At 38.1% G+C, this 26535-nt stretch overlaps 1 protein-coding gene across 1 annotated transcript in view; it reads left to right on the top strand.

Annotated features, from left to right (window-relative positions):
• Positions 1-26535, top strand: part of Ano4 (anoctamin 4) — a 210679-nt gene that overhangs the window by 105722 nt on the left and 78422 nt on the right. Inside the window, exon 9 of the mRNA XM_076855420.2 lies at positions 23950-24056. Coding sequence (XP_076711535.1) covers positions 23950-24056 — 107 coding nt within the window. The remainder of the gene's footprint in view (positions 1-23949; positions 24057-26535) is intronic.

Here is a 26535-nt window from a genome sequence, read left to right on the forward strand (position 1 = left end):
CTGCATGTCAGTTATTGTTCTGGGTGTTGGGAATCAAGAGTAAATAAATAGACAAAGATCCTGCCTTCTTTAAGCTTAAGTTTTAGTTGGGGATGACTGGCCATAAATTACAAACCAGTGGTTGTCATCCAGGGGTAATCTGTCAATGTCTAAAAACATATTTGGTTGTCATAACTCTAGTGTGGAAATTGCTACTGGCCAGGGATGCTGCCAAACATCCTATAATGCACAGAGAAGCCCTTACCATGAAGAACTATCCAGATGTCCAAGTCAATAGCAACAAGACCAGTGTTCTTAAAAAGTCAATTTGAAATCCAGCGCATAGGTGATTTAGGCTGTGGATAACTAGTGTAGAAGAAATGGGTATAGTCAGAGCTATAGCTCAGTGGCAGAGTGCTTGCCTAGCATGTGTGAGGCACTGGGTTCAATCCTGAGCACCACATAAAAATAAATAAAAGCATTCTGTCCATTTACAACTACAAAAAAAAATTTAAAAAGAAATGGGTAATAACAGCCTGAGGATGAAGGTGCAAGTTGCATATTTAAAGACAGGGTTTATATTCTTCAGGTTAGGCTTCATGAAGAAGGTGTGACTGGACTTGCAGGAGGTCTCAAGGGGAGGGAGAGAGCTCCAGGTACGGGGAAGACCAGAACAAAGACCTGAGTGTGGAGCATGTCTGGGTATTTGAGGGACATAAAGAAGGCCATTTGGCTGGAGCAGAAATGACGAGGAGAAGTGCAATAGGGGGAGATGGAGAGGTAAGAGGCCTGTGTAAGGACTTTGACTTTTCAAAGTTAGTTAAGTCATTCTGATCGCTCTGTTAGGAACAAATTATAGGAACAAGGGTAGAAGCAAGGACCAATTAGGAGGCTACTGTAGTCATCCAAGTGAGAGACGATGCGTGTTTGTGTGTGTGTCGATATATGTATTTAGTCAGCTTTTTTGCCACTGTGACTAAAGGACCCAACCAGAACAACCATCGAGGAGGAGAGGTTTATTTGAGGGTTCACGATTTCAGAGGTCTTAGTCCACAGAAGGCCGGTTCCATTCCTCAGGGCTCAGGGTGAGGCTGAACATCATGGCAGGAGAGTGGGGTGGAGGGAAGCAGCTCACATGATGATCTGGAAGCAGAGACAGCATCCACTCACTGAATACAAATATATACCCAAAGCTCTGCCCCAATTCCCACCTCCTCTATCCACACCCTACCATTCAGTTAATCCCTATCAAGAGGTTAAATCACTGATTGGGTTAAGGCTGTCACAAACTAATCATTTCTCCTCTGTACCTTCTTGCACTGTCTCACATTTGAGCTTTTGGGGGATATCTCACATCCAAACCATAACATTATATTATATATCTATATATAAAGTTTCTATCTTTTCAAAATCTGTAATGAAAATATGTGCCACATATAGCTCAGCATGGCCCCATTTCTTTGCAGAGCGTGATTATGCACAAAATATTTTAACTCATGTATCCTGTGCACATATGAAATAGACATTATAAAATGGTCTTCTGAAATGAAGTCTGCTCACATGCTTTTAGACTTCTACCTGAATCTTCTAGTAGATTGAGATCTCCTACCTAGGCAGGAACTATGTACCTGGCATTGAATGGCGCCTAGGGAATTTGTAACACCTGACACAATAGAAGAGCAGTAAAGCAGAGTTGGCGTTGTTGCTGCTGTTGAAGGACAGAGCCAGGGCTCCAGAGGCAGGTCCTCTCATCACAGTGAATATCTCTCTAAAGCCCAGACATACAAATGGAAAGTGAAAAGTACACTCCATGGTGGTCTCCTTGTTCAACTTTAATTTTCCCTTGACTTGTTGATTCATTGTTGGCCTCAGTTCTGCTAACTGATAAACCATCTTCTCTATCAAAGGTTTTATGGTGATTAAATTCTGTTATCAAGAATAATATCAGGGCTGGGGTTGTAGCTCAGTGGTAGAGCGCTTGCCTAGCATGTTTTAGGCACTGGGTTCAATCCTCAGCACCACATATAAATAAATAAAAATAATGGTTCATTAATAACTTAAAAAATTTTAAAAGAATAATGTCAACAAATTTTTTAAAAAGAATAATGCCTGATCCCAAGATAATTAATTCTTATATTACACCTTTTAATTCATGTATCGTGTGCCATATACAAAATGGGCATGACATAAACACCACATGACATGAAGTTGGCTTACATACTCTTTCTTCCCTTCTATCCTGTGATAATAAAAAAAGATAAACGAATAACAAAGTCTTTAATAACAAAATAGCCTAGCTTTTAGCCCCTAGGGACATACTAACCACAGAAATCTTGGTGCTGAGGTCATCAAGGGGAAAAATTGCTGGAAAGACGACAGTGAAAAATTCTCCGTAACCTTCTTTTGGTTGCCTTTCTATCCTCTGACTTTGTTCTCAGTGGAATAAACCAGCTGACTGTGGAAGCTATTTGTAAACATTAGTGATCAGCCCATCAAGTAGTGGTAGGTAACAACAGTTGCAATAATCAAAGTGAGAGCAAACACCATTTACTAAGCAACTCCTATATTCTAGGGCTATGCCACAGACACATTAGAACTCCATGAGGGTATAGGTAGAATGACAAAGGTTAGAGAGACTGAGTGGCTTGCTCAAGATTGCCCTGGTCAATGCTAGTTTAATGAACAGGGCAGGGGGTAAAGCATGCCTTCTCCACAGGGCTGCCACATGAGTGGAGCCCAAGTACAATTTTTTAGCAACATTACATTAGGAAGGAGCCTGTGGGCATTAAGATATCTCTTTGCCTTTGGAATTTATTGTTAAAGCATTTGAGGTGCCTTAAGAAGACTGCTTTAGTTAACATTTTTATTGCTATGATCAAAAGACCTGATAAAAACAATGTAGAGGAGGAAAAGTTTATTTTGGCTCTTGGTTTCAGAGCTTCAGTCCATGGTCAGCTGACTCCATAGCTCAGGGTTCAAGGGAAGATCATGGCAGAAGGGTATGACAGAGGGAAACAGCTCAGCACGTAGAACCCAGAAATCAGATAGAGCTCTGATCACTAAGGACAAAATACAAGACCCCAAATCATATTCACTGTGATCTACTTCCTCAAGCTACACCCTACTTGCTTACAGTTTCTCAGTTAATCCAGATTAGAGGATTACACCTCTTGTAATCTAATGAAATGTTCTGAAACTAGAGAATATCATTTAGAGTAGGCATTCAAGTTCAGAAAAAAAATAGTGGGCTCACATTTGCAGCCCTCACTGAACTACGCATCTTGACAAATGACTCAGTGAATTGGGCTTTCAGACTACTGGGCAGAGTAGAAGGGAGAAATATATAATAAGTCACATGATTTTGATTGTCAGAGAGGTATCAATTCCTTAGATAAAGGGATGCTTCTTGTAGCATTTGACTCTAAAATAAATTCTTGCATGGTAGTATTGAGGGCTTTGAATGAAATAGTGAACATCATTATCAGTAACCTCCTGAGTGCAAATGCTTTTACGGAGTCTGTTTCTGGAAGATTGGGTAACATGCTTCTATAGAATTAATTGCTCATGATCATAATTTTCTGCAGGAGTTTAGGCAGGGTGTCCAGCAAAATACTGCAGTATACCTGTAAACTAATTGTCTTGGTTGTTCGAGCTTTATTCCACACACAAAAATAAATAAATAAATAAAGTTGAAATCTGATTAAATAGCAAATAACCTCAATTCCATTAGAATGTGTATCTATGTTTGAGAGGCAATAAAAGCAAACCAGTGCATATGCATCTCTAAAAGTCAACATATGATGCCATTTGGCCCTTTTATATGTTATCACTAGAGATGAGGCCAGAGGCTGCTTACCAGCCATGGTTATTTGGCCACCTTCGCATCTGACCCCACAGAGAGCTCTCTACTACTAGCCAGCTGTAGAAACAGGCTTTCAGCATTAGTCGGTCATTTTATTGGATCATTATACTTTCAGAAGGCTCCTCTCAAAACTCAATTTTAGAAAAGATAATTCAATAGTACCCCATGGAATTTATTGTAGGATTATGATAGATAACATTTGTGTGGTGCTTACCAGGTTCCAAGTTCTTTGCAGTTACAGATTCATTTAATCCTATGAGTAAGTTACGGTCATGATCCTACATTTTTTTATAGAGCAGGGAACTAAGGCTCAGAAAGGGTAAATAACGTATCCCAAGTTCAGAGGGTAAGTGTCAGGGCTTGGATTCCAAAGCCCAGTCATTCTGGCCCCATTCTTATTCTCCTAACGTTACATGTGAGTTTTCTATGGCTGCTATAACAAATCACCATGGATTTAATTTCTTAAAGACACAGAATTTATCATCTTAGAGTTCTGGAGGCTAGAATCCAATGTAGGTCTCACTGAACCATTTTCCTTTATGGAGCCTCTGGATGAGAATCTATTTATTTGCCTTTTCTAGCTTCTAAAGGCTGTTACATTCTTTGGCTCATGGCACCTTCCTCTGTCTTTAAAGTGAGTGTCACACATTCTCTCTGAATTTGCTTTTGTCATTGTGTCTTCTTCTCCGGTTCTGTCTTCCTTCACTTTTTTAGGGACCCTGGTAATTACATTGGACCCACCTGAAAAATTCAGGAAACTTTTAGTCTGTTTAGTGTTGCTATAACAAAATACCCAAGATTAGGTTCTTTATTTAAAAAAAAAAGGTTTATTTAGCTCAAAGTTCTGGAGATTCAAGAGCATGGCCCTGACATTGGCTTATGATGAAGATTTCATAGTTAATAACCTCACCTGGTAGGAGCAAGTTCAAGAGACAGAGGTCACAAGGTAAGAAGGAAAGCAAGAGAAAGCTGGGAGAAACCAGGGTTGCTCTATGACAACAACCTGCTTGTGGGGAACTAATCCTCTCCAGTGCTACCTAACCCACTCCACAAGACCACCTCCTGAAGGTCCCATCACTTTTCCACACTTTTACTTTGGTGACCAAGCTTCAATATGAGTTTTGATAGGGTCAAACCACATCTATACCATAACACTCCCTATCTTAAGGTCAGCTAACTAAGAGCCTTAATTCCATCTGTAACATAATTCCCCTTTGCCTTATAGATAATATATTCACAGATTCCAGAGGTTAGGATGTAGACATCTTTGGAGGGTCATTATTCTGCCTAGCACATCCATATAAATTTGCCAGTCCACAAAGTCCCAACAGAGGACAATTTTAATAGGAAAAAAAAAAAAGAAAGAATGAGGAAAGGGAAGGAGGTGGCTATTTGATTTCATTAAGTGAAATCACTTATCTATTTAGTTCAGTATCCAGCCCGTAGTTAAAAAGTCAATAAATGATGACTGTTGTTTTTACCTTGAGCCAGGAGTAAATTGGAAATCATTTGGAGAATCTCTGGCCTAAACTGGAGTAGCATTACTTTTAAAGTAAATGATGATCAGCGTTCCAGATGCATTACCATTTCACATTTATGCATTAGTAACATATTCCAACTTGTTTTTTAAACCTTTCCAGTATAGACATTTGAAAATACTGATTCTTTTAACACATACCTTTACTGTATTTTTTTTTTTGAAGTTGTCTGTTGTTTTCATTGATCTAAAATCTTTAGAGGATTCTTTAGGCAAAGAGATACCAAGATTGATTTAGGTAGGATTAATGTTCTTTTAGTGCCTCGATGACTTAGAACAGTCTCAGGACACTTGTTTTATTGCAGTTACTTATTGGCATCAGGATCCTTGATATGCAGGTTGTTTGTATTGATCTGTAGAGTCAGGGGAGATATATCTATGTTCTGGAAAATTTTAAACTGAAATGAAAATGAAACAAATCAGAAAGCCCAAGATTTGAGCTTGTGAAGATCATATGGCTCCTTTTCAGTAAGAAAAAATGACTTTAGTTTAAGGGACAAAGAGGTCACCTAAACATGTAGGGAAAGCAAACCCTTTGGTGTCTGAGTTAGTAGTTAGCATATTGTCTTAATACTTGAGAGACCATCTGTGATAAGTCATTAGGAAATATTTTGTTCATACTTACCCATCTTTTTATAAGAACTCTTCTGTTTATCAGCTCAGTTTATTCAACAAATACTTTCAGTGTCTATTATGTGCCAAGTATTGCCCTGTAGTAGGTAAATATACTTCTATATGTTCATATGTATTCGTGTCACAGGGTAAGGGTCCATTGTGGAGCTGAGGCAGACACAGCAGTCTTCTCTCGCCAGTTCTTCTGATCATGCGGAAAGATTTCAAACATATCACTCAGAGTAGCAGGCAAGAGTTTATTAGAAGAGATAAGAAAAGGTAAAAAGGGACACTCTCAAGGGAGACGGTGCATCCTCTCTGAGAAGAGAAGGATCATGTGCTTCCAGTTTTATTGGGGATGCCAGGGAAGTTTCCAGAAAGTCCAGCCCAGGTCCACCTCTTGATTTTTTACTGACAGCAGGATGACATCAGATTTCCAAGTCTCCACTGCACAAGGTAAATGTCCAAGACCACTCTAGGTCACTTTGGCCCACGCTGAGCCATTATAATTGGGACTTGTTCTTACAGATTTTATGTTTAGGGAAAATTGTTCTTATCCCTCTGGAATCTGTGTAAGAGTCACAGAAATTATCTCCCCCACCCCCTGGTTCAAGGTAACTTGTATTCTTATTGGCATTTCGGGCTTGCATTTCTCATTCAGATAAGAGTTTGTTTGCTGAGGAATGCAGCCTATCCTATTGACTTCAGCCAGGCAGGGCTGCAAGTACCTTGCTTTTGAAAAGAAAGCATGTGGAGATCAGCACAGTGGGCCCAGTTTAAAGGAATATTTCCTTAACCTCACATTCCCATTGCTAACATCTGTGTGTTCACCTATCATGTGTATGGATATTTTTATTTAAATGTTTTGTTTGACTTTAAAATGTTAAATTTGATGGTCAAGAGATTATTTTCCTTATCAAGATGGTTAAAAACAATTTAAAGCACCTATATAAGAGAAGAAATTTGTCAAACTTAGGTATAATAAAATAATGACTGGTTAACATAAAGGGGAAGGAAAGGAACCCAGATCACATCTGTTGTGTGAAGTGGACATGTGTAATCACATAGTGCATTCTGTTATCAGAACCAATTGTGATCAGAAGAAACAGGCCCACGCAGAGGGCAAGGGAGCAGTTGCTGCTCACAGGCAGGCACCCCTGCAGGCTCTGTAATGCATGACCTTCATCATCACCTCTCTTGGCCCTTGCAACAAAAATTCATTATCTGCATTTTATAGAACATAGAACGGAGGATGATAGACATTATTATGTACATTATCCAGGGCCACAAAGTTATAAATTCACTTTGGGGTTAGAACCCATATCTGTCTGATTGCAAACTCATGCTCCCTTCATAATACAATATCAAACATTTGTTGAGTGCCTCCTAGACACTGGATTAGCCATGAGACTAGCAGTATTTTCATTTCTGTTTAGAGATGGATAAATGGAACAGAGGAAGTAAGGCATTTGCCTGAGTCACACAGTTGATAAAAGTAGGAAAACATCCTGAGCAAGTGAGGGAGGGTCATATATGGGATCTCTAGAGGCTGGGGCCTGGACAGGGCATTCCTTACTCATATCTAAGAGCGGCCCTGTGAAGGAACCGGTGTTAAATCTGAAAGCTTTATAGATAGTAGTTTATTTAAATGACTACTGATCTAGGACCATATCTTAGAAATGTCTCTATCCCTGGGTATAAATGTGATTTATCTTACTTTCCACTTTCCTCACCTGTGAAACTACCATCACCCCATCATTTTTATTTTTATTTTTCTAGATTATTGACATAACCACTGTCTGTTGACTAGATACCACATTCCTCCTCACTGCCCACCATCACCACCACCTCCTTTTGGTCCTCCTCCTCCTTTCTGACCTCATTGCCACTGACTTAGTGGAAGTGGTGACCAACTCTTGGAATAACCATAATAGTTTTCCCTCCTCTCTCTCTCTCCTGACTGCAGATCCATCCACCACACTCATATTGAAGGTCATGTCCAAGGCTCCTACCATGGGTTCATAGAGCACCTTTGCTCAAATAGAATAAAGGTACTCTTCTACAGTATTCACAGCCCACAGATTAGCAAGCGGAGTGTGGACAGGATTTCAACCCTTCCTCATCACTTTGGTCATGAACTTTTGGCAGTGAGTGACAGACAGTCCCATATGCAGTAGTGTTGCTTTCTTAAGAGTTTTCAATGATTCCCTGGGATCTCTAGGATCAAGTTTGGACTCCTTAGCATGGCACACACACAAACTGCTTTATCAGCTTCTTCCCCTTGTCTCTTGGCCTCCTGGGTTGGATACACCTACCACACAGCCATGGAGGTTGCCTAAACATTCCACGACTATCTTTCCTTCTACCTAAAGGATACTCTTTCTCTTTTTCACTGTCTGGTGAAATCCTGTTCTTCCTTTAGGAACAAATTCAGGGATTTTTTTCTTTATGAAATCTCTTATGTCTCACTCAGACAGAGTTAGGCTTATGGGCTCATTAGCCTTTGTAAATGTTTTGATTATGGCCCTGACTGTGTTGTATCTCCATTATTTATTTCCATATCTGGGTACTGCGCAAAGCATGATTCAATAGCCAAAAGTAATTAGAAGGCAGTTCTAGTCTTTATTTGAGTTTTTCAAAGGACACAAAGGGAAGTCACATATATGGTTCTCAGCAACTGTTTATTATCATCCTTTCCTCTCCTTTCTTCACAGGTGAGCCTTACACAGGTGAGTCTTTTCTCTATCCCTGGCAATCGCATTTCTCCTCCACCCCAACCTGTATAGCTTTTCTTCTTTTTTATTGTGGCTTCCCACGCCCAAATTTCATGCCTCTTGCTCATCACTTTGTTATATGGATTGACATAACTTCTCCACCAAGAAAAAACAAATCCATCCTCTTTAGGCCTTAACTGCTAGGATTATCTTTCTTGGGTTTGGGACTATGGAAGTCAGATCCTGCTAGATTCAGCTTCAGCAACAAAAACAAACCTCAAATTTCAGAGGCTTACTCAAAGGTTTGTTTCTTGACACATAATATATTAGCAGTGAATCAATTCAGATCTGTGTCACATGTCTTCTTTGTTATGAGATCTGGGCTGAACAAGCAACCTGTACCTAGGACATGCATTCTCATGGCAGAGGACAAAGTAATGGCAAAGCCACTCTAGTATCTGCTCAGATGTGCTGCATATCACTTCTGCTCACACTCCATTGGTCAAAATAAGTCTTGAGGCCAGAGGTGATATTAGTGGGGTGAGGAATTTTAATCCTCCAGGGAGAGGGATTATAAGTCACATGATAATGGATAGGGACAATGATCCTCTCAAGGACAAGCAGCAAATTTGGAATCAATACAATATACCCAGGGACACTCCATATTAATTATTTTTTGTTCTGTTACTTTATATAACTCATTAGTCTGTGACTTCTTCTAGGACTCAGATGATATTTTATATATATATATATATATATATATATATATATATATATATATATATATATTTTTTTTTTTTTTTTTTTTACTTTGTTTTAAAACCCCTACATGTATAGAAAAGGAAGTATCTATGTAGGTTAACAAGTACCTGAGTAGAAGTGAGAGAAATTTCTGTAGAGTTAAAATCAGGCTTGGTTTTAGAATATTTCAGAAGTCACATTCAGAAACCCTCCTTATCCTGTGGCAATATTCTGCCAGATTTTGTTGTGTACATGCCTAGGACAGAGAGAAGACCTCCTTCCCAAAGATCATTTCGTTTTCTAGTTCCCTGTATCCCTTAGGTTCCATTCAGGGAAATAGAAACTTAGTGGTTACTTTAACAGAGAAGCAATATGAGAAGGAGAAGAATCACAGTGTCACAATGGAAATGTAAAGTCACACAGATAATAACCACAAGAAGTGAAGCCCCTACTGCTCGCAGGGTTGGTAGAGCTAAAGGAAAAGGTTGAGGAATCAGAATCAAGAAGCTCAGAGGATTGTCCCAGTGGAGCTGAGCTTAGACCTCTGATGATGAGATGCTGTCTCTTGATGCTAGTACCCCAGGGACTGAGACAGTGCAGTGAGTCTATCTTGGGGAGTGGTTTTCTCTTTTAAAGCTGGAAACTAGAACCAACTGTCATTATGAAGTTGAAGGATCATTGCAAGGGGAACATTGTCAGGAATAGGCAGGCAAACTAGAAGGACCAAGTCCCATAACCTCTTACTTCCTCCCAGTCTCCCTCTAGCGCCCTATACTGACAAAGCACGTCAGAGAGATGGGCAGCAAAGCAGAAATGTCATTTTTAGAGACTGTGTTATAGCACCATAGAAAAGAGTAACAAGGGGGAAAGAGATAACTTCACATATAACACATTCCCTGATACATGGACTTTTAAAATTTGACTTTAATTCTTTGGTTTACATCATCCTCAATTAAAATCAAAACATCTCTTGCAAAGGTGAAAAACTTAATTTTATTCTTTATGTATACCCCATTATGAATAGTCAAAGATGGGAGGAGATATTTGAGCTGTATCTGGGAGAGAGGAAGCCATAAAGGTGGAAGAGGGGGACAAGGGCCAAAAACGAAAACAGAGAGATCATGGAGGATATATTTTACCAACTTCCTTCCAAAATTTGCAGATACATGGAGAAGTTTCTAGGACTCTGCTGCTCACTGCAATATAAAGGAACTATAGAGAAGTAGACAGATTTGTCTCGTCATCAACACACAGGACAACTCAGCTCCTAGAAGAGAATATGAAAACAAGACCCATGGCCAAGACTAGACTGAGCAGTAGCTGTGAATGAGTCACTGAATAATAAATTTTTTCAGTGACAGTCGCCTGGGTAATTCAAGAAAAATGTTACTATTGACTGAATTATAGTAACACCCTAATTAGTGAAAGGTTGAGGGCATGGCTTATTCTAAATGGGAAATTTCTGATCTGGGGATTAATTAGGAAACATTATTGTTTCTAGACTTGTTTATAGATTAAAAAAAAAAAAAAAACCTCTTTCCTCTTAATTCTGGCTCACTTTTAAATACCAAATAAAATCTCTAATAAATTTGAATCTCTAATAAATTTGAATATTGCAATGTTTTCATTATAAATATTCATTTCAGTTCAGTGAGTAACAAGAATTAGACATGCCTGGACAAAGGTGAATGAATCACACTTTCTGCCCTTGAGGGTTAATGGTTAAGTTCACATGAACTCTGTTTGGAGCACAGGATCTGGGATCAGTTGAAGAGGGTCCCCAAATCCCAGGTCTGCAACTCAGAAAGCATGTGGTCCTTAGCTTTAATTTTTTTGATCTATAAATAATGATAATAATAATAATAGCAACAACAACAACATTGTAAAAATAAATAATAGTAAATCAGTGCTTATGGCAATTATTTAATATGTACTATTTTGTTAATAATATCAATGCAATCTGATATATAAGTAATTAGGTAATTTTACTAACATGTGAACTCTCTATGTATTGATTTTCATGGCCCAGTCTTAAAGATTAAGTCTGGAGTATTGTCAGTTTCAGGGTATCACTTTTTTCTCTTCCTCTTTTCTCCTCTTTCTTACAGCATTCTTTCTCCTTTCTTTCCCCACACTTTTCCTCTTCTTGTCTCCTTCTCATCTTCCAAAATTATCCAGATTACCATTCCTCTCCCCAGGTTTTCTGTTTCTGTGTTCATCTTCTTGATGTCAAAGGTGCTGTTTGATCTACTGAATCTTACCAGCAGGTTTTCAACCTTTGACCCCATTAATGTATATTCTCTTGTAAGGTAACTGATTTTTAAAATTGTTTTTTGATTCCAACCAATGATTTGCCAACCTTTTTCTACATGACAGGTGGTAATGTTTACTTATCTCACATACCCTCTAGTGCTTTCCTGTGTTGCTAGAAAGCACATTAGAATGCACAGGAGAAAGGCGAGGTTATTATAAAGGTGCCCAGAATCCATTCTAAGGTTTTACATCATCCCCAAATTTAGCAATTCTAACCATTCTTACATCAAGTTAGTTGCACAGCTCACACAAAATCACATCACTTCAGGGTGTTGTGTCATGTGAGTGAATTAGATTCCCAAATTTGACTGACACTTCTTTCGTGAGACCTATCCAAATATACATATACACTCAGACCCAGCAATGCCATCCCTTGGTACATACTTCCTTAAAATGCTTCCACCTTTGCATCATACAGAATGTTCAGCACATCATCATTAGTAATATTAATGAATTGAAAATAGCCTAAATGTCCACCAGTAAGAGAATGAGCCAACAAATCATACTGTCCTCATATAGTGGTCCTCTAAGCAGCAGGGGATATGGCTCTTTGTATCAATGTGAATCAACATTACTATTGAGTAAGCAGAGCACATTGCAGCAGAATAAGTGAAGTTGTAAAGCATATAATACTGTATTTTTAGGAATAAGTTCATATTGGAGATCATGAAAAACCCCTGATGGCGGTAACCTCTGGAGGGAATTCAGTTGAAGAGATGTACACAGGGAGACTCCATCTGTATTCGCAAATTTACTTTTTAAGTTAGTTAGTGGGCACATTGGGGCTTGATATTATTCTTGGCACATTTTTGTTTGTGTAAAAATATTTCACTAAAGGAGAAAGATCCTCACAAGACCAAATTTCAAAATAACAGGTACATGGGGACATGTTTAAACTGCGAGGGTCAGAAATCCCTACAAAAAGTGACAAATAGTCATCTAATAATAATATAAAATTACCATTTGTGAGTACATGTATGCAATAAGCATGTTGCATTCAGTATCTCCTGATCAAACATCCTTCTGATTTAAACATTTTTATTGTCTTTATTTGAAAGATAAGGATCCAAGGCTTAGAGAAGTTTCTATTCTAACTTCAAATAGTGCTTGGTAGAACAAAGATCTTATCCTAAATTTGTTTTTATTTTTAACCAAATAAAGTAGATATTATATTTTTTCATGATGTTATCATCCCAATCAATAAGATATAACCCAGCTGTGTTATTTGGAAGAGAAAAAAAATCACCAGGAGCTCAGAAATTTTTAAAAACTATTGCAAGCTGGAAAACGTTTTATAAGCTCTAGGGCTCATAAAAAGTAAATTCTATCTATCCATGAAGCAGATTCTTTCAATAAAGTCCACCTCCAAATTGGAATATCAGTATTAGTCTATCCAATCTAGTACATAAAATACTGATCCCTAAAAGCAATAAGAATCATAAAGATACTGACTTGATTTCAAAATAAATATCTTATTTTTAAAAATAATTCTATTTTTAAAAAACTTGAACTACCTTGGCAAACATATTATTCAAGAGAAATTCTTCCATTCTTCTTTCCTTCCATCATTCCGTCCACCCATTCTTCCTTTCTTCTCCTATCATCCTTTAAAAAACTATTTATGTCCACAGTTTAAACAGTCAAATAGTCCTACAAGTTTGGTTAGAAGAACACCAATGACCCCATCAACTCTTTATCTTTCTTCATCTGAAGGACAACCACTTTCCACTCTTTTAGCTGATTCTTTTGGTAATTACTTTCACATATCTAAATAAATTATTTTATTGTGAATTTTTATGGGTTTCTAATTATAGCAGAATCTATTGACTTTCTGCTACAGGGAATAACATCTTATTCCTGTCAGTTCCCACTACAATGGATACCTATCCCTTATCCTTTCTGTGTATTTATATCATAATTAGAAGCATTGTTATAATGTATATTAGTGTTTACATCATTATTACTATATAAGTGCTACTCAGAGCTGTCACATAGGACAGTATAGCTTATTTTCCTATCCTGCATTTTTTTTATTCTTTTTGAATTTTTTTGTTATTTTTAGATGTACATGACAGTATTGTTTTTGATTAAGCGAAAGTAACAAATTCTCCTGATTTTTAGTTTTCCAAGATTTTTTTGTACTTTCCATTAATTCCATCTTAAACTGCCAGTTGTCACAGTTTCAAGATGTTCAGATGCATCAGATAAGCAATTTGTTTCATTTTCTTGAGGGAATCACCCTGCAGCCTTCTGACAAGTTCCAATCTGAACTTCTTGTCTTCTACTCCTGGTACAAATTGTTCTAGAATTTCCCTTTATCAATATCCTTGTGTTCTCTGGGTCTCCTGCCTGTGTTGCTTCTTCTGTTTCCTGGACTTTTATTCCATTCTTTTCTCATCCTTCAGTGACATCCTGATAGAAGGATTGCATGACAGGTCATTTTTTTTAATCTTGCACACTATTTGGGATGAATCACATCCTCCCAAAATTCACATGTTAACATTCTAACCCTCAGAATGTGACCTTATTCAGAGACAGGGTCTGCAAAGAGGTGGTTAACTGAAAATGAAGTAGGGCCTACTTTAATATGACTAATACCATTATATGAAGAAGAAAAAAGAAGCACAGAGGGAAAACTATGTGAAGATACACTGGAAAGATTACTATAAATCTACAAACCAAGGAGAGAGCCCTCAGAATAACCCAACACTACTGACATCTTGATCTCAGACTTCTAGCCTCCAGGATTGTGAGGAAATAAATTTTTGTTGTTTAAGCCCCCTAGTCTATGATAAATTGTTATGGCAACTGGAGTATACCAGTACACATTTGTTATACTTCACTCTTTTGATAGTTTGGCTAGGTATAGAATTCTGTATCTAGCCAAAATTCTTTTCCCGCAGAATGTTGAAGATCTTATTCTGTTTATTTCTAAAATCCAATATTGTTGCTGAGAACTTTAAAAGCACTCCAATTCTTAATGTTGTGTAACTTTTCTCATCTGTGGTAGTTTTTATGTTAGTATGTTTGTTCCTAGAATTCTAAAATATCATAGTAATGTATCTTGATGTGGTTTTATATTCATATATTTTACTAGATACTCAGTGAACCCTTTCAACCTGGATGCCCTTATATTTCAGTTCAGAGAAGTTTTCTTGAATACTTCTTAAAAATTTTTTAGATGATTTTCTCCTTTAGCTGTTTTCCTGAAATTCTTATGTTTTAAACAGTAGATTGCCTGTACTGATCTTCTAATGTTCTTATCCTTTCTGTCCTTTTTTTATTAATCTATATCTTTTTGCACTAGGAGATTTCATCAATTTATTTTCAAATGCTTCTATTGAGTTTTACATTTCTATTTTTTTAACTTTTAAGGATTATTTTTATTTTGATGATGTTCTGGTTTTTCAAAACATATTTTGAGCTCTTTTCCCAAAAATTACAAATATCTTCTCAGCTCTCTGGGGTTAATTATTTTTAAAAAATATTTATCACTTTATATAACCTAATTTCCCCAAACATGTTTTTTTTTCTGTTTGTTCTTGTTTGTCTTTTTGTATTATCCTCTGTCTATTATGTTAATAGGCTTCCTCAGATATCTAGTGAATTTTGACTGTCCATATTTAAGAAAAAGAAATCAAAACTTAAGTTTAAGTTCTAAATAATAGGTGGGACCTCATACATGGCTGGATGGTTTCATTTTGGAGTCTTCACTATCAGTATCTTTAGATCTCTTTCCTAGGTTGGTCAGATTCCCCAGAGGACATTTTCCAGTCTCCTGCCTGGAAAGTTAAGGTCTGGCTGCCAGGGTTCTAGAGCCTGAGAGGATGGGAACAGCTGCTGAATCTCAGCTTCCAGTCCTCAAACATTCACTTGATCCTCTAGTTTTCACATGCTGTCCCTACCTCTGACTATGCATGGTGTCTTACGGTTCAATAAATACGGAAAATAGCCTCCAGTCTTCTGCTACAGTACAGGCAAAGATCTGGAGAGCTAATTTCTTCCTGACAGATTTCAAATATTTACTTTAGTATCCTTTTTACCAAACTTCTAGAGGTCACCAGTACCCCAATTCTAAGTCTTTACAGAATTTTGTAGTATAAATATGATCATTCACAATTTTTTTGTAGCACTGGTTGAAGATTAGCATTTCCTGATCTAAATCTGTTACCACTTCTCTGTTTGCACATTCCAACATTTTGTTGCTGTTATTTCTCCTGCTGTTTCTTCCCTTTATTACTTATACCTTTATTAAATTACACACACATAAGCACTATTATTTTCATGGAGTTTAGAGAAAGAGACAAATTGAATGCAAGTGATTAATTTTCTATCTTTACTTGGAAGCCTGAAGAGCAAGTATTTTATAAATTCCTATTAACTCTCAGATAGCAAAGATGATATCATGAAATACAATTAGAAAGGAGTGGATTTTTAAAAATGTCTCACATTGCTTTATATTCCAATAATTTATCATGTTAATCCTAAAAGTAGGCTTGAAAATCTTCACTAGTCAGGATTTTGAATATTATATATTTGGTCTCATAATCTTCTCATCCTTTTATTCTTAACAAGTGTACTTAAGATTAAAAATTTAGTTTTTGCATTGCACTTGTCTAAATCTCAAAAACTCTTAATAGGCCTTGCCACATAAAAAAAAATTAATTGGTTGCTTTGTTCCTCTTTAGATTTTCATTAATATGAGGATATAATTTAAGTGACAGTTAACTATCATTTTGCTTCTCCTTGTTAAAAAAGAAATCTCTATTTAAAAGTCAAACTAGCAAGGATACTTGAATATTTATTTCTAAGGCATTAACCTTTACTTTTCTTCCTGTGTTGTCAAGTCCTACAACTTCAGCCATCAGAAAAGGTAGGTAGGTTGGTTATCTACTGCTACCTAACAATCTACCACAAAAATTGCTGACTGAAGATTACATGCATCTTATTTGCTCTTGATTCTTTTTTTTCCCCAGCAATTATGCTAGGTTCAGCTGGGCAGATCTTCTACCGGTTCCTCCTGGAGCCAATAAGTAGCTACAGTTTTCTCTACTCAGCTGGCTGCTCTTGGCTGGGTTTCTCTCTCCATGGGGTTTCATCTTCAGAAAAGCTAGCTCAGGATTCTCTACCTTAGCCTAGCAGTCTTGGGGCCGCAGGCTAAATAATTTCTCCCACATTCTGTTGATTAAAGCTTGTCACAAGTCCTGCAGTTTCAAGAGGTAGAGAGATTTCCTCTACCTCTTGATGGTAGAAGCAAGAAATTAACATCCCAAAGGAATAGGGAGGAACCACAAGGAAGTGGAGTTTTGCAGCCATTTTTGCCATCTACCACAGCGCCCTCTGGCTGTAACTTATTCATATTTTTCCCTCAAAGAAAATATACTCATTCCCATCCTAGGTCCCCTATGGATACCATCCCAATATTGCATCAGGCTCCAAAGGTCCAGGATCTCCTGTTCTTCATCAAGTTAGTTGGAGATGAAAATCCTTGGGTACAGCTCCATGGTTGTGGCCAGAGATCTGTAAACAGAAGAGACAAGTCATCTGCCTCCTACATTTTCGAAATGTAGTGATGGAACAAGGACATAATTGTGACAATAGGCACTACTATTCAAAAGGGGGAGCAACAGGAAGCATGTCATTTTGATTCCCCCAGATTAATTCAGAAATTCAACTGACACTTGGTTCATTCTCCTTTATTCCAGAAAAAAAAAGAAAGATGCTTTCATCTATTATCTGGCTTTGTTTCCTAACTTGTCACCTATCTTAGATTTTTAAATAAGGAGGTCCAATAATGTGTCTAACATTCTAAAATAATCCTAAAGACCCATATATAAATAGTTAAATGCTTCTTGATAAATTTACCACTTCCTCCTGAACTTGTAAACCACAGAGATTTAAAATTTTCAAACTTTTGAGAAAACTTACTTGTTTTATCAGTCTCCCAAATTCCCTAAAGTATGTTTTTTTGAAAAAAATAAAACTTTAAAAATCCTCTTCATTGCCTTTATTTCCCCCCAAAAGCAGCATCACATACAAACTTTATTATAGGATGAAACTGATTTTGAGAAACTTCAAGTTAGGGGAATAAAAAGGCAAAATTTAACTATCATATAATCTGACAATTTCTGACACATCCAGAGGGCCTTGGGGTCATAAGGAAAATGGTTTATTAATCACTTGAGCCCTAGAGTAGGGAATAAGACAGAGCCCTACCTTCATATTAGGAGTTTGCAATCTGCAGGGAGGGAGTCCAACAGTGGACTGGCAGACAGGTGTCTCCCACTCATGCCCCAATTCAAAATTTCAGAGAATAAACTATAATAAGATAAAATGAGATAATGGGTTAGGAACAGTGATTTTCAGGTAAAAGAGAGACTTTCTTACCTAGGCTGGTGACATTCGAGACCCAAATGTTGGAAAGAACTGTGTAGACCAGAGAAAGGAATTGGGCTTTTATTCCAAATCTATGGTAATCCATTGAAAATTTAAAGCCTAAGAATAATTATTCATTCTTTTAAAAGATCATTGTGTTTGTTCTATAGAAGATGAACTAGAGGGAGAGTGAAATTATAAAGAACAGTTAAATGGCTATTACATACTGTAATTTTTTCCTGGGAAGAACTTTTAAGAAGGTAAGAAAGGACCAGATTCAAGATCACAGTTGGGAAAGACCTGCAGAACTTGATGGATTGGATGTCAAACATAAGAGAAAGAGAGTCAAGGGTGAATTTCAAGTTTGTGATTTATGAAATTGGGTGCATAGCAATGCCATATTTTTTAAGATGGAAGAGAATAGAAGAAAGGGGATTTTTTTCTTTTACAAAGGTGGAGTATACATTCTGGATACTATGCAACCCTGTTCTTGGTCAATTAAAGATTTATGACCTGTGTTTTCCTAAAAAGTAACTGCATCCCAGAAAGATTTGATGACTTTCTTGAGACCACACAACTTATGTGGGAGAGCAAGACTTGAACCCAGGTCATCGGGCAATTATACATGGTCTTATAGGGCACACTTTGTCCCTCTCATGCTTGGCTGCTTAAGTTACTGTAGCCATAGTAAGATACAAGGTCCAGATTCCATTATTTAGGTAGTTAGTAGCTGGTCTCTGCCTGCATGCTCAAAATATCACCCACAACTTAGACAACCGTTTGCCTGCACTGTCAATACAGTATCATCTAGCCACATGTGGCTGTTCAAATTTTATTTTTAATCCACTAAAATTAAAGTTAACTTTCTCAGATGCACTAGCTATAGTTCAAGCGCTCTGTAGCTGTGCATAAGTGATCAGTATTATAGGGCATAGTGCAGAGAGAATTTTTTTTTTATACAATGCTGGGACTTAAAAATCCAGGGCATTGCACATACTAGGCAAGAGCTTTACAAACTTAGCTACCTCCCCAACCCAGAATGCTTTTATTATCTCAGAAATTTTTATCCAAGAGTATTGAACTTTAGGTAATTCAAACTATTATAAAATGTCCCTTGGTTCTATGAATATGATGAAAATGGAGTCTTATCCTAATAACTGCAGTCTAAGAGGAAAGTTTAGAAAAAGAATTGAGTTGTTTTCTGCTTTGAAAGTGGCACATTTCATACTAGGCTGATTTTAAACCCAGCACTAATGGGCCCCTTTTCCCAATTCACAACCTTGAAGGCTTGTGTTTCTCCTTTTATCTACTAAGAACAGAGGCTTCTCTGAGGAGGGGAGCTGGGTTGGTTTCACCTTGGCAACCCCTCCCTCAGAATGCGTACCACCCTGTTGCTTCCCGCTTTCCACCCACTTATATATATACACACACTCAGTGACAGTGCTTAGGACAGTGCCAGCATAATATTTACTTGTTAAACAACCCAGCATATTACAGTATTTTATAGCCCTGCTGTGAACAGTTGGTATAGGAAGAACCTATCAGTAAAGAGCAAATACAACTCCAGGAGGTCAGTAACTAACACTCATTTGCAAGGCATATTTCCTCCCATTCCTTCTTTCCTAGCCTAGAGGATATGGGGATCCCAATCCCCCAGCCCCCCAAGTGAAAGCCCAGGCTGCTCACCACCATAGGAAGCAGAAGGCTGGCTGAGACTCTGGAAAAGAGACACTGGGGGCTTCAGGCTCCAATCTGCCCGTTACTTATTCAGCAGGTCAAAGGGGCCTTCCTCCCAGGGCATGAGTGAGGCATCCAGAAGATCCCCTTCACATACTTATGCACAAAGGCAGCCCTGTGCTCCTAGAGGTTTCCTTTTCAAAGAATTGAGAAGATATGGAACAAAGAAGATGTTTTCTGAATCCCTTCTTGCCACTTGCTGGTTGTATGAATTTGGGGAAATGATACGATCCCTCCAAAGGGGTAGAACAAGGAGATGTGTGTACCAAGCTGTGTTCTCAGAGTCGATCCTCCACCAGTTCAGTTGATTTCCTTCTTCATCCCTCAGAGGGATAGTAAGGATAGACCTAGAATATAAACACATTTTCTTCTTAGGCTTTCTTTAAAAAAATTGTTTTTTCAGTTTAATAGGTAGTATACATGATAAAAATTTCCTAAGTGTACACAGTGAGGTTTTCTTTCCAAATTCCCAGCCACTTTGTTCTCCCAGAGGCAACCAGATGTGTATATACCCTTCAATGGTCATTCTATGTATGCACCAGAAAATATGTATGTCAATATATTTCTATCTGGGTGCTTCCTTATATGGATATTTTCCTCTGATACAAATAACTATGTAGCTGTTTTGAATTTTGTTTTCTCCCAGTACTATCTGGGAGACTTTAAATATTTTCACTGAGCATCCTTCATCTCTTTAAAGTATCTCACTGTAGAGTTGTATCATATTTGTTTATCCTACTCTTCACTGATGAATTATTAGGTTATTTCAAGACTTTTGCTATTATAACCCATGCCACAGTGAACATTCTTGCACATCTGTCACTTCCCACATGGGTAAGTATATTTGTAAATTTCTAAAAGATTAATTTCTGGGTCAGAGGATATATAATGAGGACATGTGGAATTTTGGTGAATCTGGTCAAATGACCTCCATAGAGTTTGTACAAGTTTTCCTCCTCAGCAATATATAGGTACAGAACTGAGTTTATCAGCCCACGTTGAGCCCTGCTCAGAATCTTGGGGCTCCAAGTCTTATATTGGCCAGAATTTTTCATCTTATATCATGTGTATGCATGCATGCATATAAGTGCAATCTCATTTGTGTTATTTGTGGCTAAGAAAAGTATGAGAATATGATATAGGGAAATATCAGCCATCAGTGCTCCTTCTCATAATCCTCCTGTTGGAAAGAGTGACAGAGAAAATGAGACTGCTCCATGCCCCACCAGAAGAACATTAAATGTGCAATGTTAAGGGAATGGCTCTGTTGGTAGTTGAAAGAAATGGAGAGGACAGAAATGGCTCCAAGAAGCAGGAATAGGGTCAAGATTTAAGGAGATGAGATACAGTTCCATAGCTCCTAAGCTGGCTAGAGTCCTCCAGAAGTCAGCTCTTTTGATGTAACTTTAAATGTTTGTCATGTACTTTGCCCTATGCTATCTAGTGCTATAATAAAGAGATGGGCATGGCTGATATGTGCCTTCAAAATACTCATACAGACAAGCCAGGAATACAGGCAGATAATTTTGATATTATATGATAGAAGCGACAGTAATGGTGACAGCTAACTCTGGGAGCCTAGAAATGCCAGTCAGAAGGCAAAGCACTGCTTGTTGTCTCACCTAATTATATGAAACCCCCGAAGAGTAATTATAGTGTTATACCTATTTCACAGATGAGGAAACCAAGATCCAGGAAAGTTGAGGGATAACCCCCAACACCACAGAGTAAGTGGAAGTGCTGAAGCATAGACTAAAGTCTGTCTCACTTCAGAGGCATGATGATGTTGAACACATTGAAGGCTCTTAAGCACATCTCCCTCTTCATTCATTCAATGGTTTCTTCTTCCTCCTCTGGCATAGCACCACACTGCATTTCAGGATGAGGATGGAGTGTGGAGCAAGAGCTTTGGAGGGAGATATAGCCTGAGCTGAGGTTGCAGGGATGCATGGAAACAAGAGCATTCCAGGCAGAGTTCCTCTTGGGCTGACCTCAAACAGAGCCAACCTGCAGGAGGCTCTGATGTATAGAGAGAAGCAGGCAAGAGGGGTGACTAAGAGGGCAGCCTCTGCAACCAGATCCTGGTTTGCCCCTTGGCAGATAAGTGTCTTTCAGCACATCCCATAACCTGATTCCTCACCTGAAAAATGGAACAAATAAGCCTCACGTTGTGGATAGTTGTAAGGATTTAATGAGTTTGTGCATTTAGGGTGCTTAGAATAGTGCCTGGCACATGTCCCCTATATGTGTTCTAGGCTCCAGGTACAACCTAGATAAAAGGAAACTGAAACAAGATTTTGGAGCAGGCCCCTAGTTCTTATTAGAGAGAACCATCACACATGGGCTCAGAAGATGAAACGTGGTACTATAAAAAGAGAAGGAAGCAGAAAAACATTTCATGGAGGAGAGATATAGGCTTTTAGCCCCAAATTGTCTCATCAAGCATAATCGTGCTTATCAGCTTTCAGTTATCATCTGAAATTGTTAGTCAAAATGGGCTTTTTATTTGTTGTCTATTTCTTTATGACATCTTTATTTGGTATTAAAAGGTAATGGCCTGTCCCAAACAAGGTGCAAAAGCAGAGAAAGATCAAATAAAAGGAACTGCACTCAATGTAACTCTTGGTGTTTTTTACCTTTTCCTTTCTGATGTCATAAAATGTCTTCAGAAAACCCAAGAAAAAATACGAGATAAATGCTGCAGCTCCCTTGTTTACTCACACAGCCTTCATCTCTCACCCACCAAGTCAAATCACCTTTCTCTGAGGGCAATATTTTCTAAGACAACCCAAGAGAAGCAAAAGTGGGAGGAAAATACTTCTCCAAGGAATCAGTTCTTGAGATGCATTTTTGTCTTCATATTCTCCAGCCTCTCTCCCCTTTATCTGTCATTCCACTCTCATGTTCTCAACTCTGTTCCCCCAAACTGAGCTCCATGCCAGGACCACCCTTCCTCTGGGCCAGTTTAATCTCATCAATTACAATTAATCAGCATCCATCTTCTCCAGAAAAATGTGTGACAGCTATTTCCTCAGCGTAAACCCATGACCTCATATATCCATGTGCCAGCCATTCACTGGACCCCAGGGCTACAGCTTGCTGTTCTGAGTGAACCCACAGTCCTATGTGGTTATTAATATTTGTATGTCTTTTCATGGAGTCTGACTTATAGGCGGATCCAAATAAAAGTTTACTGAGTTGATAAACTTTTAAATTTTAAGATGCAATTACACTTAGTATTGCTAATATTCTACCATATTTCACATTTCTGCATTTCTGGGACAAGAAGACACAGCCATTTTATGCTAGATTACATGACCCTAGAAACTCTATCTGTTACCTAGTAGGGTAGGAACACCTACTAGACAGTCCAGTGTTGTGTATATGAGTGTGTGTGTATGTGTGTGTGTGTGTGTGTGTGTGTGTGTGTGTGTGGCCTATGAGCCATTTGAAAGCTTTAAAGACTGGCTAGGCCACTGGTTAAATGGTTAAATTCATGTCTTAAGTTTATACTTAAGTTTATGCTAATGGGTTCCCTCCAGTAGAGACCATGGGAGAGTGAGGGACAGAGATGATTTCCAAAAACTGGCCCCTCATCTCACCCCTGAGCCAGACCAGAGTTCATTACCGAACCTCTATATCCACCACTCAAGCCAGTTTCAAATCTAAAAATTCCTGGAGAACTACCTGATTATGACATGGGAAGAGGCAGGGGTAAAGGACATGGAGATAAAAACCAAACAAATCTTTAGTTGAATTTATTTCATGACCTTACTAAGCAAAAGTGAAAAAATAAGACCTATATTTGTTATTAGTTCATTTTAAGGTTTTATAATTTCATTTATCTCCAGCTCCTTCCTGGCTTAATGCTGTTACTGCTCAGAATTCTGAGAACCAAAACTGCTTAGACTCGTGATCCTACTGCTTTGGTGCCATCTCTGGGCTCTCTCCTGCTGTTCCAGACATACCCTTTAGGATGGCTTCAAGATACCTCCATCCGAGCAGCACCCAGTGATAACACATGAGATCTCTCACTGTCAATTAATCCTCAGCTTTGTGTTTTCAATGTGTGTGTGCAGCTTCATCATCCACAACAAAGACACTTTCTTCAACAATGCCACAAGAAGTAGAATTGTACATCACATTCTGCAAAGAATAAAGTACGAAGAAGGAAAAAACAAAATCGGTGAGTAGCATATGGAGTATGACATACTACATTTAGATTTGGGGATTAGTTTTCTTCCTTTGATTTCATTACTTTTGAGTCAATTCTAGAAATGCTTATCATTTATAAAACCTCCATTACTTTGATGAGTTGTTCGTAAGTGTGAATTCTTCCTAGCATCCTTATGTATCTTCTCTAAAAAGTACATCACGTCATTAATCTAAGATCATGGATAATTTCTCTCAATTCCACAAATATTTATGGAGTGCCTACCATGTGCCAGGCACTGAGCAAGGAGTTAGGGAGATGAGCACAATTCTACTCTGGAGATTTTGTCCAAGAGGGTAGAGGGAGAAAACAACAAACAGGTTAAATATAGTAAGTAACATGAAGAAATTAAAATGGGTGGTTACAGAGATAGACTGGCCAAGCTAACTGAGATTGGGGTGGTCAGGGAAAACCTCCTAAGGACCTGAAATCTGAATTGAGATCTGAGTGATAAGGAGGCAGCATGGGAGGATGGAAGGTTCCAGGCTGAGGGCATTGTCACACTTAGGTTAATTCTCCAAATAATCACCTTCCCCATGAAACAGCCTCCACAATTTATATTTTAGGCATTTTTTATGAGAATCTTCCCATATTAAATTACCAAATTTCCTGCCTTATTAAACAGGCAATTGTGTGTTAGAAAGGTTTGGGAGGCTTGGTCCCAACAAAGATTTTACTGATACTTTTAATAATGACCTATATCAGTCTGGGTTCAATAAAGAAGCAAAAGCACATATAATCTGGACAAGGAAAGTTTAATATAAATAATTAACTATGACCAGAGATTGGAGTCATGAAAGATTGGCTGGTGAAGGGAACGCTGAAGAATAGAAGAATAGTAGAGATTAGCAGTTTCCTCTGACAAAGCTGAAATCCAGACCCTATTGGCAGGGGTGCAGCTGGGCAAAGGAGTCTGGTGGAGACCTGCTGGAGGTCTGCTGTCTGGAATACTGGGGGGGCTGCCTACATGGGTCAAAGGGAAGTTGTTCATTGGCATATGTTGCTCCAGTCGTGCTGCTCCTTGAAGCCACCCACAGAGCTACTCCCTTGGGGAGTGTCATGTGCTGCTGGTCACCACATACTACAGGAGCTGGGTGCTCTAAAAATGGGTGCAGCAAAAGCCTGGTGAAAGATACCAGTAGCAGGAAGAGGAACTCCTTCCTCCATCAGTTAACACGTAGAGGTATTACCAGTTGACAAAGTAGAAATATTTACAAGGTCCAGCTCCATTACTGCAAAGCACACAATCAAGATGCATTTGGGGCTAAAGGGCACAATACATTGATAACTGATACATAGTCTAATGCTCTCGTGGGGCAAAGCTGAAGGATATATACATTGGAGTCAGGAACCTCAGTGATCTCAGCAGGTTGGTACTCTAGGCCAAATCTAGCAAGATGACATTTAACAGTTTGTAAATGTAAAGTCCTACACTCAGATCAGTGAAACCACTGCCCCAGTACAGTGTGGGAGAAATGTTTCTCAACAACATCATGAGAAGAACAGATTTGAGTGTTGAGTTGAATTCAAGCTCAGTGTGAGTCACTAGAATAATGAAGCTGCGAAAAAAAAAAAATCTACTTTGATCCCAAGCTGCATAAATTAAAATAGAATAGGGAGAAATAGATAGCTACCTGGTCTAGATCCGAATACACCTGGAATATATATTCAGAGAAAGTCAGTGCAGGTGCATGTAGAGAAATAAACCTAATGTAGATCTTTCATAACTTGGATGGTGTTATAGTTGAACACATCACTTTCTCTCTACGGAACTCATCCATCCTTAAAATATACCCTCTCCATAAAGTCCTCTGTGCCCATCTAACTTAAAGGAATTCTTCCCTCTTTCTGAATTCCTATGACAATTATTTTTGGAGTGTTTATTTGACGATCTTAATATTATACAACTCTTCTTTTATTGTCTGCAATTGCTTTCAATGACATTAAGCAAATATACCACCTAAAAAGAACCACTGCCAATATTTTGCATCCTAAGTAATTTAAATATTAACTTCGTCACTTTTTTTCAACAAATTTGGATAGCATGTATACCTTTCTACCATACTTTATTTTTTTTTAGTTATGAACATACTAGAAAACAAGTGAGTGAATGTCAAATTATTATGGCAGTAGCTATTCTGGATTATTTCATAAAACACAAATAACTCAAAAGACAGTCCCTTTACTAACACTGGTATTAGTATTTGCAGTCTACTTGCAATTCATGTGCCAAACTAGTATGCTGAAAAGTTACTACTGAAAACTGCTGGTCTAGATAAAAAGCTCCAAAACTATAAAGAAGCTGCCTTATTCATCTTTTCATTATCATGGTCTAGCACAGTGTCTGGCTTCTAGAAGGAACTCAAAAAATGCTTGTTGAACTGAACTGAAAATATTTTTTAAATGATTGCTGTCTCCCTGTGAGTATCCTACACAATTGCCAACTGTACTG

This window comes from Callospermophilus lateralis, chromosome 4, assembly GCF_048772815.1.
Source record: "Callospermophilus lateralis isolate mCalLat2 chromosome 4, mCalLat2.hap1, whole genome shotgun sequence".
Taxonomy (NCBI): Eukaryota; Metazoa; Chordata; class Mammalia; order Rodentia; family Sciuridae; genus Callospermophilus; species Callospermophilus lateralis.